This window comes from Danio rerio, chromosome 3, assembly GCF_052040795.2.
Source record: "Danio rerio strain M-AB ecotype USA chromosome 3, GRCz13ab, whole genome shotgun sequence".
Lineage (NCBI taxonomy): Eukaryota > Metazoa > Chordata > Actinopteri > Cypriniformes > Danionidae > Danio > Danio rerio.
Genome location: NC_141023.1, coordinates 24,578,872 through 24,598,267, shown reverse-complemented (window position 1 = coordinate 24,598,267; position 19,396 = coordinate 24,578,872). Strand labels below are relative to the sequence as shown.

The following is a 19,396-nucleotide window of genomic DNA, read 5'->3' as shown; positions in this document are numbered from 1 at the left end:
AGAGTTAATCAAGATTCTTTGAATTCATCTTCAATGCCTCCTCCTTCATCTTAGCCCAGACACGCTCAATAATGTTCATATCTGCTGACTGGGCTGGCCAATTCTGGAGCACCTTGACCTTTTTTGCTTTCAGGAACTTTGCTGTGGAGGCTGAAGTATGAGAAGGAGCGCTATCCTGCTGAAGAATTTGTCCTCTCATGTGGTTTGTAATGTAATGGGCAGCACAAATGTCTTGATACCTCAGACTGTTGATGTTGCCATCCATTCTGCAGATCTCTTACATGTCTCATACAGAATGTAACCCCAAACCATGATTTTTCCTTCACCAAACTTGACTGATTTCTGTAACAATTTTGTTTTCTTATAGTGTATAAGAAATAATAGAGAGAGAGCGAGAGAGAAAGATACGTTCATAAAATAACAGAAAATGTACTGGCAGTATATTATTATTTAAGGTTTTTGTACAGTAATATATGACACAAACCCTGAAAATATATCACTTTAAGTCCCATAATACAAATTCAAAAACATAAATGGGAGGGGGGGTTAAAACATGAATCACAAAATATGAAAAACTGTTAATTTGTGGATTTTTTTTCACAGTGTAGTAAATGTTGATCTATGAGTGGTAGCCTACTGAGTGCAGAACTTCTCTTTAGTGTTTATCAATTTTCAGGAATGGAGTTCATGGGTTTCTTTAACTTTTGACCACATGGATTTTTTGGTTGGAAGAGGATGTATGACGTCAATCCATCAAGCATTTTTGTGCTTAAAAGATGTCAAATAGATGTGCAGAAATAATGTTTTGTCTAAAACAAAGCAAGAGTTTTTGCTGTTGGTAAAATTCTAGACATCGAACAATAGTCCAAAAAAATCAACCAGACAGATTCCACACAATTGATTTATGTTGTTCCTACACAAATCAATAAAGTTAACTTTACAGATTTAACAAATTTAAGTAGATTGAACATAAAAAATTAAGTTGTTCTAATGAAATCTCTTGGCTTGAACAAGCAACAACAACAAAACATTTTTAATTGGGTACATATTTCCAGTAAGATCTTTTTAAGGGAAAGGGGAAATGTACAGAAGATGTAATTTCACAATATAGATCTGAATGTATTTACAGCATTATGACATCAAATAAACTTCCAAAGTTTCCAGAGTGAGCGTCAAACCCTACTTTAATTTAAACTCTTGACCGCATAGAATTTTTAGTAATAGATTTCTTTGAAAGCACCTTAGCTGGTACTGAAAATTTCCATGAATTTACAAAGTATGCCAATCCATCAAGCAATTTTGTGTTTAAAAGATGTTTAATAGAGGTCCAAAAATGGACGTCTTGTCTAAAACATAGCAAAATTTTTGCTGTTGGTAAAATTCTAAACATCTACTGTAACAATAGTCTAAAATAGTCAACCAGACTTCACATGTACTGCATAGGCATTCATTCCTGTCTGATATTGGTGTTTTGGACTATTGTTTGACGTCTAATAGATTTTTGATATTTGTTTTTTTTTTCTACTAGAAAAGTAAATGGTTACCAGTCTCTAACATTCTTCAAAATATCTTCTTTTGTGTTCAGCAGAAAGAAAAGAAACTAATAGAGGGTTGGAACCACATGAGAAAATAATAATTAAATAATTGTTTTGGGTGAACTATCCATTTATTATGCTATCCTGAAGTAATCATGATTTAGTACAAATAATTGTTTTATTAACATGAAAAAGAAACTGAACTCATACCCATTTAAATCACAGTATAGACTTACTTCTTGCTTCACATTTAGATCAGCACTCACTAGTGGCTATCACTTGAATTTTGAAAAGTATTTTACGAAACAAAGTTTTATTAGCTGAAGTCTTGTGATGCAGCTGGAAAGAACATTTGCTTCACAATGGAGGATTGTAAAAGGGACGATCATTTGCTGAATGTAAACCTTCATGTCTGGCTGCATTCTTTTCCTTTATCATGAAAGGTTCATTTTGAAACCTGCACCCATTAACTTCCATAGTTTTAGTTTTGCATACTAGCCTGGTTACAGGCTTACGGCTTTCTTCAAACTCCCCTTATGTGACACCCATGAAGGTTTAGAACCACTTGACAGTGAGTAAATGAGTATGTTTTTATTTTCTGTGAACTTTCCCTTTAAGTTTACCATGGAGTTTTGAACTCAAAGCCATTGTGCTCCTTTTTTACAATCTCTAGAAGCTGTTTTTCAAATGGGCTATGATAATGATGATATCTGATGGTGCCAGAGAAAGACCTCATGGCCCAGGACCTTCTAAAAATGAGGACCTTTTCCCTGAACGCTTATTTTTATTTAGATATTTATTCCTTTTTAAGGCTGTTCAAAAAGCACCAGTGATACCAAGTTCAGTCATTATAGTGTCTTATCCTGTAATTATTGCCAACTGACTGCTACACTGGTTATTAATACAGATACATACAGAGAACCAATCTCAAACTCAGTATGAACCAGAAGTTACTGCAGACTTTTATTTTAGTAAAAATAAAGTATGTCCCATTGAAAAGGAGTATTGAGTAAGGGGTGGGGTTTATTTTTTATGCACCCCTCCTCTTATCTTGTACTTACAGCAAACTAATGATTGGAGGGGCGTGGCTAAGCATATTTCACTAAAGCCATCAAACACACATCATCAGAGAAGGACTGCCATTCCAGAGCAGAAGCAAATGGTTAGATTTTGATTAAAGACCTGTAGGGTATATTTTACAGATTTAACTCAAAATGACCAGTTTGTCAGAAGAAGAGCCGGAGACAGAGATTCAATTAAAAAGAAAATTTACTGACGATAGTATGCAGTCTCATCAGCAGAAGTCAGCTTCAACACTTGTAAATAAGTTCCTAGGCTGCTCTGTTGCAATCTCAAAACAACAACAAATATTACTCTTACATAACGTTATTAACTGTCATACATATAGGTGTTTGAACCTGATTGGTTGAAAGACAGACTTAGAAATAATCCATGTGCGTGTGTACAACAGGAAGCACTGTGGTGCAGTGGGTAGCGCTGTCGCCTCACAGAAAGAAGGTCGTTAGTTCATGCCCCGGCTGGGCCAGTTTGCATTTCTGTGAGGAGTTTGCATGTTCTCCCCGTGTTCTTATGGGTTTCCTCTTGGTGCACCACAGTCCAAAGACATGCACTATAGGTGAATTGGGTAAGCTAAATTGTCTGTAGTGTATGTCCTGTTCCTCCAGGTTGGGCATTGAGTGTTGGTCTAACGACCCACTTCATGGTGCGGCTAAATATCAACTTCAATATAAATGGCCCTTGGAGTAAGTAAATAAGTAAGTGTGTACAATATCTTAAGCATTCAAACGTCAGACAGCCACTTCAGAGCTGACCCCAGAAAACTAATAGAACCCAGACACAAAGTACAATCTGTTTCTTACCCAAGGCTGAGTATACTTGCAGCAGTCTTATCAAAACTGGTTAAAAAACGCTATAATCTACATTCAAACTGGCAGTTTACATACAAAGGAATTGGCAAATGACTCAGGAAACAGTTGTTTACAATTCTTCAAGAGTCAAGGTCCACTCAATAGGGATCCATTACCTCTGACTTGGCTGGGTATCCTGAGGAAACAAATCATTTGGCATACAGAAAAGCAATCACACACATATTATTCCAGTTTTATCTGAAATGGGATGACACTAAGGTTATCATATAATCCAGGCTCTTAAACATTCAACTTTATTAATAATTATCAAGACATAAGAATTGATATGTGTTACTCCACCCTGGAGCAGACATCCATCAGAAAAACCACAGCATCAGACCTTTTTCAGTGGAACAATGAATTACTTGTTCACCTTAAGATAAAAAAAAAGTGCAGTAGCAAAATAAACAATGTACATTTTTATTTTGATTTTATGCTGGCTTAAAGAAATAACAAGTGAGACTTTAAAAAATCTGTGATCCTCACTGCCTGTTAGATATACGATATGAAGTGGGTCTCAGATCGGACAAGCACTGCATTAAATTCCATTTCCCCCTGCCATGTCTTTAAAATATGACAGTTTATTTTACCCCAATATTTTCAATGGAATTTATGTGCTAACCTGTTGCTACTGACAGCAGCAGTTGTTTCAACGGTCTTTCATCTCGTTTTATGCTTGAACAACTTTGAACGCTTCAGTCTACTGAATGTATTGTAATTACAGTACAACATGGATGCTGTAAAAAATCTTGTGAAATAGTCACATTAAGCTTTCACCAGAAGTTTATCGTTGGCTATGAAACTCTAGCTGAGCAGATTGTTTTGGTCTGATGCTGTGGATTTTCTGATGCATGTCCGCTTCAGGGTGGAGTAACACATAAATATTCTAATGTCTTGATGATTATTAATAAAGTTAAATAAGAGCCTGGATTATATGATTACCTTTGTGTCATCCCATTTTAGAAAGTGTGATAGATTTTTACTGTTTGTTTGTTTGTTTGTTTTATACTACTGTGTTTATATAAAGTGAAGATCACTTGAAGAAATCAAATCTTAAACGTGATGATTTTGTAATGGAAAGACTGCACACCGAAAGCCATCAGGCTGGCTGGCTGAAATGTAAAAGTCTGTGTGCATATACCCCATTTCAATGTGGGTGTCTTTACATTGCATTACTTTTTTGTGTTTCTACTTTTTAACCTTTTTTTCTCTCAGCGTTTTTAAATTAAAATGTTTTGTTTTACATTAAAATTGTATTTGCTTATACTCATTTAGTACATAATCCTTAAAAAATACGAATGGCCAAAATGATGAACTTGTTTCAATAACCCCGGAAGTCGCGTTCTTGTCACTTTCCGTCTTCTTCCGGAGCGGCGTTGCTCGACCCTGCACTGAACGCTGATATTTCGCCACCTTTGGCAAGCTAATCGTCCATTTCAGTCTTATACAACAGTGAGTAAAAAGTTTTACTGCTTCTGGACTTGCGTTTGTAAAGCGTTTTAGACCTCGAGGATTGTGATTGTTGTCACATTAAGAAAGTTAAAGAAGGTCACTGCAGATGAAGCTAGCTAACGGTAGCACGCAAATAACTGCAGCTCTCTTCACAAGCGTCTCATTTTCATACATATTTGCCTGCAATGCTTGACATGTCGCGTGTTGATAGTATACAAACGAGTGTGTTTGTTTTCATTTTGATTTACAATCCTTAATACAAGAGACTCAATCCACTGGAAACATGTCGTAATGGTTATAAAGACGATAGCTTCTTTATTTGAGGTTATTGTATTTACTTTGGCATCAGTCAAGGCATATACGGCGGAAACAGCAGTATTTGTGTTACAGAATGATTATACATACATCTCTTACTGTGATATTTAACATGTAATCGAAGGGTCAATTAACTGAGAGTGTGGTCAGGAAGTGGCACGTGCCAGCACTAGGCTGGGTTTTTTGTGTTTGTTTTGAAAGGACAGATTGTGGACTGGGTTTGTTTAAAGAAGAGAACTGAATTGTGGTTTGGTTGTCAGATGATTATTGAATATGCATTATGACAGCAAAACCACAGCATGTTTGTGTGTCCCTGACCTGTTGTCATAAAGAGTAGGGTGATATTCAAGCGATAGTTTACTCAATAATGAGAATTGTGTCTTTATATACCCACCCTTTGTTTGTTACAAACCTTTTTGAATTTCTTTCTTCAGTTGAGCATAAAAATATATTTAAGAATATTTGTAGCCTGCCATTGGCTTCCTTGGTATTTATTTTTCTTCTTTGAATCCAAGTGGCTACCAACATTGCTTCAAATATTTTATTTTGCCTTCATGAAAATGAACTCATAAAGGTTTAGAACCACTTGAGGGTAGACATGGGTCTATAACCAGGTTTACTAGGGTTTGGAAAAGTAATGGTTTTAATACAGCAAAAATGTTGTGTTATAACGTCTAAGGTAGTATATGTAAGTTTTTGTTGTGTTGTCAAAGGTCATTTAATTTTATTTGTTTAGGGCAACAGTATCTCCAGCAGCAAAGGAGCATCCACATCAAGAGCTACTGGTCAGCCATGAGAACAAACATCTGAAAAACAAATCACTTAATCACCAACATCCTGTAGATCAGGGGTTCATTCTTCTTATGTGAATTACTCAGTTAGTTGGATTTGGTTATTGACGATTTGACACGATCCAGGAGTTTCGTTCTTCAAAACTCATCTGAGAGTTGTTGTCATAGCAACAGTTCTTGTAGCTCAAACCTACTCGGGAGCTGGCTCATTTCATATAAGCAGGATTAGATTGACTCATTTCAAGCAAAGGTAATACTGAAAATATGTACTAAATGCTGATATTTTCTTACAGTTGTAACCTATAGATTATATACACTTGGTAAAATAGTTAAAAAAAATTATATATACACATTTATACTTTATAATAATTAACATAATTTATTACTTAATAATTAATCATATTTATGTTTATTTACATATAATATAAAAAAATAAATAAAACTTATGCAATCTGCACTCCGAAATAAAAGTAAAAAAAAGGGTGGTTCTCTCTAAGGGGATCAAAGAGAACATTTATTAATGTGTATTTTTAATAAGGTACTGATCCAGCTTTAGTAGCTACAACTTCTGTATGATAATAGACATGCTCAATATTCAACAGTTTTTTTTTTTATAAAGGAATAATAATTTTTTGACAGCTAATTTGCTGTGGCGTGATTTGATGCTTTGCAAAAGTTTCAGAAACTCAAAATACTTTTTTGATGCAAAATAATTAAAATTCCTTGGGCCGATTAGGAAATTAAAATAGGATCTGCCAAATCATCTTAGATCAGTGGTTCTCAAACTGTGCTACGTGAATCAGTCATATTTACATGCTACATATATTTAAACAATTATCAAAAGTGATTTTTATATGAATATGATGACATATAGCAAATATTTATGAGGTCCAGGCAACATTTTCAGATGTTGATGAGTAGACTACTGTATGTTAATACTTTACATTTAAAGGGCCATGACACCACCCACTTTCGGTTCAGGTCCACCTCAGAATTTTTTCAAAAGATGCATCATAATGGGCGTGGAGCTTCGTGAGCAAAGGGCAGGAGTGGGCGTGGCCAGCAGAGCAGGGGAGAAGGAGGGGAGCGAACAACTGTTGTCAGTCAGTTGGGTTTACAAAATGAGACACAAACCATGAAACCCATGATTTTATAGTTTACAAAGTTAAAATGCAAATAAATAAACAGTAATTTAATATCCTGCTACATTTGTCATTTGTAATTTCATATACACACAACCACAATTTATATCATTATTAAGATAATCATGTTCATATAAACGCTATAAATGAGGACTTTTCCCTCAATCCCCGGGTCTGAATATAGACAAAGTGCAGCAGGTCTCTGCCCTGTCTATTTTAACCTTTAGTCCTGCTGGTAATCTAGAGGATTTAGGCAAACACAGCAGCACGGTGATGTGTCTAAATGTGAACAAACTCCTGATAAATAACAAAGTCTGCCATCCTCCAATTCTTGTACTGCTCTCCCGACAGAAATGCTTGCTGCACAAACAGAGCTTTGCTGTATCGGTCCTGACAGCATCGCACGGAAAAACAAGCAACTAACCCCATGGATCATGGAAACAAACACATACGATCCTTCATGAACGACTAAATACTGTGTACCGTGGGTCTGTGGACGCATCTCACCAAGTCATTAACGTAGGATCTCTCACTCAAAGCTTGTCAGAAGTTGGCACTGGCCGCTCTGCTTTGCCTTCGGAAAACTCTCATGATTAATTAAGAAGTCGATTCTTCTCATAGGATGAGACAACTCTGTTATGAAGAATAACGAGAAACCGACGTGTCATCTTTGCACTTGCAGTTTTGCTATACGTCGCTGATTTTGATCCCGCCCCAAAAATCATTTTAAACCCGGAAGATGAAATTAGCTGACAAAAGCTCAAAATTATCCAGTTTTCACCACAATTAGAGCTAACAGATGCTAACATTGTCTTGAATTATGCTAAACACACACGAATCTGTTAAAATCTCAAAAAAAGTACTCAAGGGTTTTGTGAACCTACTGTATTTCAATACTGCGCATTATGGTGGTACTTGGAGAGATTTTTTTTTCAGAGGTGGTACCTGATGAAAAAAGTTTGAGAACCACTGTCTTAGATCATTTAAGAAAGGTACAAAGAACGGACGTTTTTGATACCAATGAAAACAGCAAAAGTCAATGATTCATTCTAATTATTTAGCCTGACATGTTTACTGCTTCAAAATATTAGAAATGTTTCTTAAAATAAAATAAAATATAATATGTTCAATGGGGTAAAAAGTTGCTGTTTTTTTTTTTTACCCAAAAAAAGAACATATTTTAGATTACGAATCACAATACTGTGAAACCATGATATTTTTATCCAAGGTTATCATACCATCAGAACCTTATACTGGCCCGTGTCTACTTAAGGGTTAATGTATGCTTAGAAAATGTAATTTTTTTGATGAACTATTCCTTATGTGTTGATTTTCTTTTTCTCCAGCGTGTGAGTTGCGTGTCTTTGGCCACTCTGAGCTCTCCCTGATGGGCGGCTGGTCCCGCAGTGCTGTGCTGCAGCTGTACCGAGCTCTGCTCCGTGCAGGCCAACATCTACAGTACACTGACCGAGACTACTACCGGCGTGTAGTGACCCGAGAGTTCAGGCGCTGTCAGACCCTCAGCGCCCCGGCAGAGAGGGAGGACGCGCTCAAGAGAGGCCAGTTCTTCCTCAACAGCGGCCTGGGAGATTTGGTGTAGAACAACTGGGCCATCTGCATCAAGACACTGGTTGGTAAGATCAGGTTTTTATATTTGAGATGGTTGTTACGAAATAGCTATTAAAATATTTATATTAAGCTAATATATATATATATATATATATATATATATATATATATATATATATATATATATATATATATATATATATATATATATTTATATATATATATATATATATATATATATATATATATATATATATATATATATATTTATATATATATATATATATATATATATATATATATTTATATATATATATATATATATATATATTTATATATATATATATATATATATATATATATATATATATATATATTTATATATATTTATATATATATATATATATATTTATATATATATATATATATATATATATATATATATATTTATATATATATATATATATATATATATATATATATATATATATATATATATATATATATATATATATTCATTCATTTATTCAGATTAAATAGTTAATTCCTCCTAGTCGGTATTCTAATAAATGAGGTTTTAGATGGGAGTCTTAAAAATACTTTAAGTCAAATATAAAATAGCGTTATGTTGGATTTAGTGTTTATATATATTCATGTTAAAGCTACAGCTGTTATTCAGTTAGAAGCACTTATTAACTTTTGATTTGTTTAATTTAAGGACAAAGCTGTAGGTATATTTGATTATTTCCCATATTTCTATAATATTTGCTGTAAAAGCACTCATTTGTTTAAGGGTAAAAGGTTAAATAAAATACTATTTAATATATTAGATTTTTTTCAGCTAGAACTTTGCAACCATAAAACCCCTTTTGTTCAGTCCTACTTATCGAAGTCTTTTGTCTAATAACACCACAATTTGTTACCAGAACTGAACTGTCCCGTGATCAACATGATGTGATCTTTGAGTGAACTGCATCTAAGCTCTGAATGTTATGGAGCTTCCAGTTAATGAGAAAATTTGATGTCATCATCTTATCCTATCTTCTTGCTCCTCAAGGAGGGTAAAGATCGATGGCAGGAGTGAACGGGGATCGCAAGGGGAAGAAAGATGACAATGGGCTGGGCACAGCGATCGACTTTGTGCTCTCTAATGCAAAGCTGGTGCTGGGAGTGGGGGGAGCTGCCATGCTGGGCATCGCCACACTCGCCGTTAAAAGAGTGAGTACAAGAACGCAATTCTATAAACACCTAAATAAAATCTCCCATGATTGTGGAAGGGCTTTTATTAATTCTACACAGCGAAACATCTTGAAAATTATGCAAATTGTATTAGGTGCATGCTTATGTCAATATTGTTATCTGTCCCTGATAAATTTAGGTTAGTCTTAACACATTCTTCAAGCATCACATTTCAGGCTGTATTCTTTATGAATGTGGCATGATGTAATGCTTTTTTTCTGAGGTTGTTTTTGAACATTTATAGCTACACATGCGGTACTTTTTCATAATATAAAGGTTTAAAAGTAAGTTTTAAGGTTCAACTGTTAAAAGTAAGCCATTTATATTTAAAATAAAATAAAAATAAAAAAACATGTTTACAAATAAAAAAACATGAATTGCTTCAAAATGAAAAAATAAGCTACAATCTTAAGTTGGGTTCAGTAATATATTTCTGTCCTGCAGCATTAAATTAACAGTGGCTTTTACATTGTTTACATGTAAGCTTATTATTGAACCTCCTTTTAAGAAATACTTTGTTACTAGTGCTGAACTACATTTTAGAAATATACTTGAAATATTGATGTAGAATTTATTGTGATTACTCTCAGATGTACGATCGAGCTCTCAGTGCCCCATCCAGTCCCACAAAAGCAGACCCATCAGGACGGAGAAGCTGGGAGGAGCCGAGCTGGTTGGGGTCATCTCCACGCACACTGAACCATGACATGAAACAAAATGTCAGTCGCTCATTGCAGACACTGCCCACCTCCTCCAGCTCTTTCAAGCCAGGTAATGAATCTCTGCTGCCTCGCTGAAACAACATCCTGTGCTTTTGTATGAGACTGCCATAATGGACCCTTTTCACATTTCTGGGTTTCTCAGTAGCGGAAGTCGTCATAGTTGGGGAAAACTTAGAGCGCAGTGAATGGGAGAATACAAAAAAAAAAGTACAATCTTAATTACTCATATAACAAAATAAAAATCCACAATAGTGTTAAAACGACTTTTAGAAAAAGGAAAAAAAATTGTGTGAGACTGAAAACGGCAGCCAAAGGAGAGAATAACGTCAAATGTACTGTCCTGCTCCAAAGACGCTGCATTAGAAATGCCTCACACAAGCGGTAATTTGTTTTTTGTAATTTGAAGCAAAGACAATATGCTACATACGTAAATACATATAAATGTTCATACGTTTTTAAAAAAAAAAATCTAAATATTAAAAACATTCAAGTATTTGAGATGCTGAAGACCGTTAAACACATCATAACAGGATTGTGAAAAGGGTTAATACAACATGTGCATTTCCACTCCCTGATGTCCCCACTGCTCTTTATTGTCAATTTAATGCTGTTTGATTTTATATTATAGAAATAAGGGTTTTCCTATTTTTGACATTTTATATTTTGTTTCTCTCCTTGCAAAAAAAATATTGATTTATTATTATTATTATTTTTAATCCTGGGCTATTGGTTTCTTCTTAGTTGATCCTATCCTAACCTGCATCTTTATTGTTTATCAGGCTTGTTCATGTTGGAGTGTCTGCTCTACTTTCTCAGTGGGTATTTAAACCCTTCCTTAACTAACCCACTGTAGGTTTCTGTAGCCCCTTTTTGTTTTGATCAATATGGAAATACATAATCATTTTGACTAGTTGGTAAGTCATCTGAGAGATTAGTCAGTAGCTATGGTTCCATCCACCTGTTTGTATGCATATTTTAGGATATCACATTTTAAAAAATTATGGAAAAAACGCCAAGATATGCATAAACGTATACACAACTGAGTAGGATAAACTTTTTATCTAAGAAAAACAATGTGCCATACACTAGGATGGTAATACATTTACAGAATATATTCCAGCATGTGCATAAGTCATGTGATTTTGTTATAAGAGATCATGTGATGATAAAAATGGGTGTGATAGGACAGATTGACCACATTATAAAACACCATTTTAAAATTCTATACCCTAAGTCGGTCATGAAAGTGTTCGATATTATTACATCCAGAACTGTCTTGAGCTCCTATGCGGCCAGAGAACGGTCTCACACCTCCAAAAGCTACTGCGTATTCCTTGCATGTTGGCTTTGTGTTCTAAGGCACAAATAATTTATTTGGCACTAGTTTTTCAGGAAGCGACGATTTTTAACTTTTTGACTCACTGCATGGAGTCTTTTGTATGATATTCTAGTTTTGCACAAATCTAATTTGGATCTTTGGATGGAAACATAGCTAGTGTCAGATAAACACTGACAATTTTCTTATCAACTTCTCTCCTCCATAGTGCAGGACTCTGTATGTGTCTGGAGAACTAAACTTAGTTTTAGACTGAGCTTTAGGTGTATGAATGTGTAAATCTTTCACATCAACAAAATAATCTAATTACATTTGTCTTTGGCTGTATTAGATTCTTTGCATCGTGGTTTGGCTCGTGGTGGTCGTCCTGCTAAGGCTGAGCTCCAGAGGGCACGGCTGCGTCTCTCTCTGCAGGAACACCTCTGGGCCTTCTTTCATGAGCGAGTGACGATCCCCTCAGAAGAGCAGTCAGTCGCCCGTCGTGCTGCGTTGGACATCTGTGCAGAGCTCAGAGTCTTTCTCCATGCCAAATTACCTGATATGCCCCTACGAGAAATGTACCTGAGTGGCAGTCTGTACGATGACCTCCAGGTGAGAACCAGAGTGAACCATTTAGAGGGTGTTGTTTCATCATAAACAAAAGTTATGTTAAAAGTTATTTTTGTTCACCCAAAAATGTACTAATCCTAAGTCAGTAGTAGGTGAATTCATTATATTTAAAGAAGATATTTAGCTGAAACTGTACTTTGTGATTCACAAAATGTGGTTCGTGAAACAAGTAAAGAAACAAAAAATACCAGTGGCTCCTGATTATACATACTCACCGGCCACTGTATTAGGTACACCTGTCAACTGCAATTGTCCAAATTTCTATTCAGCCAATCACATAGCAGCAACTCAATGCATTTAAGCATGTAGACATGGTCAAGATAATCTGCTGCAGTTAATATCGAGCATCAGAATGGGAAAGAAAAGTGATTTAAGTGACTTGGAACAAGGCATGGTTGTTGGTGCCAGACAGGCAGGTCTGAGTATTTCAGAAACTGCGGATCTACTGGAATTTTCATGCACAACCATCACTAGGGTTACAGAGAATGGTCCTAAAAAGAGAAAATATCCGGTGAGCGGCAGTTTTGTGGGTGCAAATGCCTTGTTGATGCCACAGGTCAGAGGAGAATGGCCAGACTGGTTCCAGCTGCTGGAAATACAACTGTAACTCAAATAACCACTCGTTACAACTGAGGTATGCAGAACACGACCACCCTTGAGGCAGATGGGCTACAGTAGCAGAAGACCACACTGGGTGCCGCTCCTGTCAGCGAAGAACAGGAAACTGAGGTTACAATTCACAGTGGTTCACCAAAATTGGACAATAGAAGATTGGAAAAACGTTGCCTGATGTAATGAGTCTCAATTTCTGCTGCAACATTCGGATGGTAGGGTCAGTTTTTAGCATCAACAACATGAAAAGCATGGATCCATCCTGTCTTGTATCAACAATTCAGGCTGGTAGTGGTGGTGGCGGCGTAATGGTGTGGGGAAAATTCCCTGCCACACCCATTAGTATTAATTGAGCATTGCGTCAACGCCACAGCCTACCTGAGTATTGTTACTGACCATGTCCATCCCTTTATGACCACAGTCGACCCATCTTCTGATAGCTACTTCCAGCAGGATAACGCGCCATGTTACAAAGTGTGAATCATCTGGTTTCTTAAACATGACAATGAGTTCACTGTACTCAAAAGGCCTCCACAGTCACCAGAGCTCAATCCAATAGAGCACCTTTGGGATGTGGTGGAACGAGAGATTCACATCATGGATGTGCAGTCAACAAATCGGCAGCAACTGTGTGATGCCATCATGTCAATATGGACCCAAATCTCAGAGGAATATTTCCAGTACCTTGTTGAGTCTATGCCACAAAGGATTAAAATCAGTTCCGAAAGAAAAAGGGGGTTCAAACCAGAACAAGTAAGGTGTACCCAATTAGTGGTCATTGAGTGTATGTCTTATCAAGAAAATAATCAGTCAGCATTTATTTGAAATCTATTAAAACAAGTTTTTGCTTTTACTTTGAATCAATGTAATGCATTCCTCTAAAAAAGAAATTATTGATTGGAAGTGTAATTCATCCATCAGTCATTTTCATTTCATTAATTTTCTACATCTTACATTTTTAGGTAGTGACTGCTGATCATGCCCAGCTCATGGTTCCCCTGATCCTGGAGAAGAATCTCTGGTCGTCGATTCCTGGCGAGGACACCATCATGAATATTCCTGGCTTCTCGTTGGTTCGGCGTGAAAACCTGGAGTACTTTCCCCGAGGTAGCAGCTACTGGGACCGTTGCATGGTGGGTGGCTACCTTTCCCCAAAGAGCGTTCTAGAAGTCTTCGAGAAGCTCGTCGCGGGTTCCATCAATTGGCCCGCCATCGGTAGTGTTTTAGATTACGTCATTCGTCCTGTGGTTCCATCGGAAACGCTCACTCTAGAAGTGCAGTACGAAACGGACCGCCGGCTGTATGTGGACTTCCTCCCATTGCTTGTCATGGAGGATGGCGTATCGTTGATCGCCAAACCGCATCGATTGGCTGCAGAAAGACACGAAAACCTGTGGCGGCAGAGCTTTCGCGTGGCAGAAACGGCAAAGTTGCGCGCACTTGATCAGGAAGACGCCGGGTGCCGTTCGGTGTGTCTTAAAATCCTTAAAGCCGTGTGTAAACTGAATCCAGCGCTGGCCAGGTTGAACGCAAGCCAGCTCACGAATGCAATCCTTCTCCTGAGTGACCAGGAGGGCGATTGGACTCAAGAGGCGCTCGCCGACCGTTTCATGCAGCTTCTTCGTGCGCTAGTGGGACATTTAGAGGCTGGGAGGATGCCTTGCACCTTAAATCTAAAAGTCAATCTGTTGTGCGAGTTAACACCGCAGGAAATAGATGAACTGGGATACACACTCTACTGCGCGCTGTCTGATCCTGAGAGCCTTTTGAGAACTGTTTAATCAATGCATGCACACACACACACACTACCACTGTTTCCACGCAAGCTGATACACAATCCAAAATAATTCTTATGTCACGTCATTTTCACACTTTTATATTTTTCAATTATACCATGGTTAATTGTCTTCAGGTAAATCTGTCTATTTTTTACAGCATGGCAAATCTCATTTAGGAGTTTTAGGCTTTGCTGATTCACACTTCAGTGTCATGAAGATTATATATTTATCTAGTGGAGGATCAGATTATCATTTTAGTGATCCCTATGTGATATTTTTTTATAAATTCATGCATCGTCTTCTCTTGTTTCAATTTTTACCAAAAATGCAAAGGGTTTCAGTGGAGGTCATTTCACTTATGTCTGATTTATAAAATGTTGATTTGAGGTATTATGGTTTGGTGTTTTGTCAGATTTAGTTCCTGTTTTCATTAAAATGCTTTCATATTGAGTGATTTCAGAGTAATATATACATGTTTAACACAGGAAGCAGGTCTAGGTTATTCAGATAGTAGGTTTCTTTGTTTTTTTTTATGACTTTCCAGTCACTTTTCATGAACAGAAATGACAATGTTGCATAATAGATTATTATTTTTAATAACATTTTTGAAGTATGAAGTTAAGGAACACTATTTAAAATGAGTACAATTGTCCAAATATTTTCCACTTAGTTTCTGTTCACTATTTAAAATGAACTACAAATTACTGTATAATTTAATTTAAAACAATGTTCATTTGCTCCTGTGCTCTTCTCACCCCATTTTGTGCCATTTAAAACATGTTCATTACCTGTAAGCAGCTGTGTTATGTCAGAGTGATATGTAAAGATTATTTGTCAGTAATGTAGCATACATTGATTATATTTAGCTACGTTCTATGAATTATCTTTCAAATCTGCTAAAAAATGTTCCGTGGGATGTGTGATGTTATTAAAATGATTAAAACAGGCGATTAAATACTGCTGAAATCAGGTGTCCCTTATCAAAGAGCTGATTTGTTGTATTAAAGCTGTCTAATGAACCAAGACAAACCTGCAGACGTTTTTTAAAAGGATATTTCACCCAAAAATTAAAACTGATACTTTTGCTCAAACTCAAAATATTCTAAACCTTATAGCTGCTGTGTAAAACAAAAGATATTTTGGAGAATGTTCGTGAACTAAACAATTGATAATAACCGGTGGTCTTAAGTCAGTGGCTCCCATCAACCACTTGGTTACCAGCATTGTTCGAAATATCTTTGAAAGAAGCTCATACATGTTTGTATGGGACAAAAGCAGTGTAAAATGATATCTGAGTTAACTGTTTTTGAACAAACGGTCCTTTTAAATCTAGAATTTAAATATTTTGGGAAAAATCTTGGTTTTCTGAAGCCGTGTGGATTATAAGGAATGTTTGGAAGAACAGAAAGGTATTGTGTGCAAAAATTCATAGAGATCTTTTAGTATTTTTGTACCGATTGTACAGATATAACCAAAAACAGGCGTGAAACTATTTATGTATATCTTCTGATCGTACCTTTATGTGCTTGTAGAGTCATTTGATTGAACAAAAATATAAAACAGGCAACGTCCGCGTTAGGAAATGCCAAAACTCGCAGGAGATCATGTGTTCATGTACCGAAGCGTTTCATTTGCTTGCGTAACACTTGTGTGATGTAGCAGATGCACATTTACCTAGCGAATGATGCGAGCGAGCAGCACCGGATCCAAAGTAGATCTGCAGTTCAGCTTGGCCTAGTGCTGTGTGCATGTGACGCTTGTGTTACTTGTTTCATCATTTCCTGTCTGGTGGATTTTATTTTTATTAAACAGCACTTTGTATTGGTTGTCATGTAAGAGTGTTTTGTGCCTCTGGTCTCTGTAATACAGAGCAAAGGATGAAAATAAAATAGAATGGTGTGAATTTGATGTGTGTTACTTGTGCAAGTATAAAAAAGCCTAATCGTTGACTTACACCACTTGTTATACTTTAGTTCAACATGAATGCATGTAATTAAAAACAGTGAAGATCTTTATGAGTTAAAAGATTTGCTTTTATATGAATCCTGGATAAAATAAATCAAAATGATAGAAGCTTCTTAAATGTCTGGCGAAGTGCTTTGATAGTTCAGTTCATGTGCATCAAATGAAAAGCAAATAGGTGCATTCGAGATGAATCACGGCTGCTTTTGAGTGACGCTCCCGGCCGTTAGATCGCCCCCTAGGGGCTGGCTGCAGTACAAGTCATAAACCCTTTTCCTCAGTGTTAATGAATGAGAGTTAAGCCCAAATAAAAATATATCACACTTGCAATACAATTTCCCGAAATTTGGTTTTGGTCAATAGAGGCATTGGTTATCACACTGATATAGGTGCAGATCTTCATTTTTGTAAAGAGTATGTTTTTAACCAGTATTTTAAAGCTATAAAAACGGGATGGGTCATCGTGATTGACAGTGGTGATTGACAGCTCCTCAAAGCAGACCGTCAGAGCTTCAGGAGGAGATTGAAGTGTTGTTATTCTATTTCTGTGCTGTTTTATTAAGATACAATGAGTTCAGCAGTAAACCATACTTTCTGACCTTGTCAGACACTATAGAGCAATTGGTTGTTCAGAATATTTGATGAGAAACTGAAGTATGAGGTGATATCAAAAACATCATTGAGTCATTGAGGCAGAAGTGACAAACTTTGGACATTTGTCTTCTAAAATACTGATACTAACATCTGAAAAGCTTTGTTTTCATTTCACAGGAACTTTAAGCAGCAGATCACCATATTCAAATGATTTCTGCAGGATCTTGTGGCATTGAAGACTGAATGTTGCTTTGGATTACCAGGAATATATTTTGTCAGTTAGACAAATCCTTGGTGAGAGCATACAAGTTAAAAACTCTAATTAGTGTATCTGCATCTTATTCACTTGTTTTTTTTATGTCTTTAAAATAAAATCAGTGTTGGAGGCGAACCAAATTAACATCAGTGGCATGACAGAAGTTCAGCCAGAGGTAATTCAACATTTGTCGCAGTTCAGATTGATTTAATATGGTGGCACATCCTGTTTGTTAAATGAAATGTCTAATTTTAGATGTCATGTGATGGACGCTTGCTTTATGTTACTAAAGAACGAAGTTGACGGATTTAATAAACTGGGCTCTCATAAACGGGGCGGTTTGTAGAATTCCGAAACCTTTGTTATTAGAAGCAGCATCTCTCACATAAAGATTAAGCATTCATAGACAACCTAGGAAGTCTGTGGAGGTCTTGAGTTTTATGTTTCATTGTTTTTATTTTATGTACATAAAATAAAGTTATGGACTTTCTTTTAGGAACAAAACAAGGATACAGGATTCAATTTCTGGAAATTTCCTTGTAAATTTAGAGCACAATAAATTTCTTAAAGGTTCTGTATGTCAGTTTTTGACTTTTTTAAAGCATAAAAATACCATAATAAGTTTGCAGATATTTTAGAAACATGCCAAGCGAACATTCTTGTTTATCTGAAAAACAATCCTCAAGTCAGATATTTTGTTTTGAAAATGTGAGTAACGTTGAAACATCTGTCTTTGTTTTGGTTGTTTTAACCCACCCGCTGCCACTTTAGCCAATTATATTCCAGCACCCCGGGTTGCCCTGTTGGAAAACCAATATTTTCAACATCTGAGGTGAACTATCTGCTGCTGCTTTCAGTAATATGGCAATAAACGTCCTGTAAAATGGCATTCAAACTCGCATTATTAGCATTTAACACTGAATAAAGCACATGAGGTGTACCTGAGGTGATCATTGTCAGTTTTCTGTTGATCAGCTGCAAGAAGCCGTTTCTAATGTCAATTTCAGGTGTTGGTTAGAACAAAAACTCCTTTAAATATGGAAAATATTTCTTTTATTGCGTGCCGTTGGTTTTATTTAGAACAGTGTTTGTCAACCTTTTTTTTCCTGAGACCCCCTTTTCCGCCTGAAAATATTGTAAGGCCCCCTCCACATTTAATGATATTATCGCTCATGTAAGTCTGCAGTGGGTATAACAAAAATAAGATTGTTTTCAAACAAAACGCGATGTTAATTACTATATTTACATATGTTTATGCACAAATAGCCTAATGTAAAATACAAAAGCAAAACATCAGTAGGCCATTTGTATCGGTTACACCTTGCGGAATTGGGGATGAGTCGTCTGGGAGTCTCCCGTATTCTTAGTCTTCCGTTCAGACCCATCTTCCATTTTGTTCTGTTGGTTGGTATGCTGTAAATATTTTATTAATTCGAGAGCCTCATGCATTCGTTATAATGCACTGTGGCTGGGTCAGGGACTCTTTGCTTCAAGAAAATGGAATAAAACCATAGTTCAGGTAACTATCTTGGTATTTCATGTTTCCAGTAATGTTA

The 19,396-nt window shown here is 36.2% G+C and overlaps 2 protein-coding genes across 4 annotated transcripts in view; one reads left to right on the top strand and one right to left on the bottom strand.

Moving 5' to 3' along the window:
* Positions 1 to 19,396, bottom strand: part of LOC147845623 (uncharacterized) — an 807,608-nt gene that overhangs the window by 285,424 nt on the left and 502,788 nt on the right. The window lies entirely within an intron of this gene.
* On the top strand, positions 4,814 to 16,931 carry mief1 (mitochondrial elongation factor 1). 3 transcript variants are annotated; one of them, XM_087243028.1, is made up of 6 exons: positions 4,814 to 4,915; positions 8,510 to 8,793; positions 9,790 to 9,950; positions 10,562 to 10,742; positions 12,361 to 12,620; positions 14,213 to 16,931. In XM_087243028.1, the coding sequence occupies exons 3-6, from the start codon at positions 9,804 to 9,806 to the stop codon at positions 15,029 to 15,031; spliced, it is 1,407 nt and encodes a 468-aa protein (XP_087099154.1). In that variant the 5' UTR covers positions 4,814 to 4,915; positions 8,510 to 8,793; positions 9,790 to 9,803; the 3' UTR covers positions 15,032 to 16,931.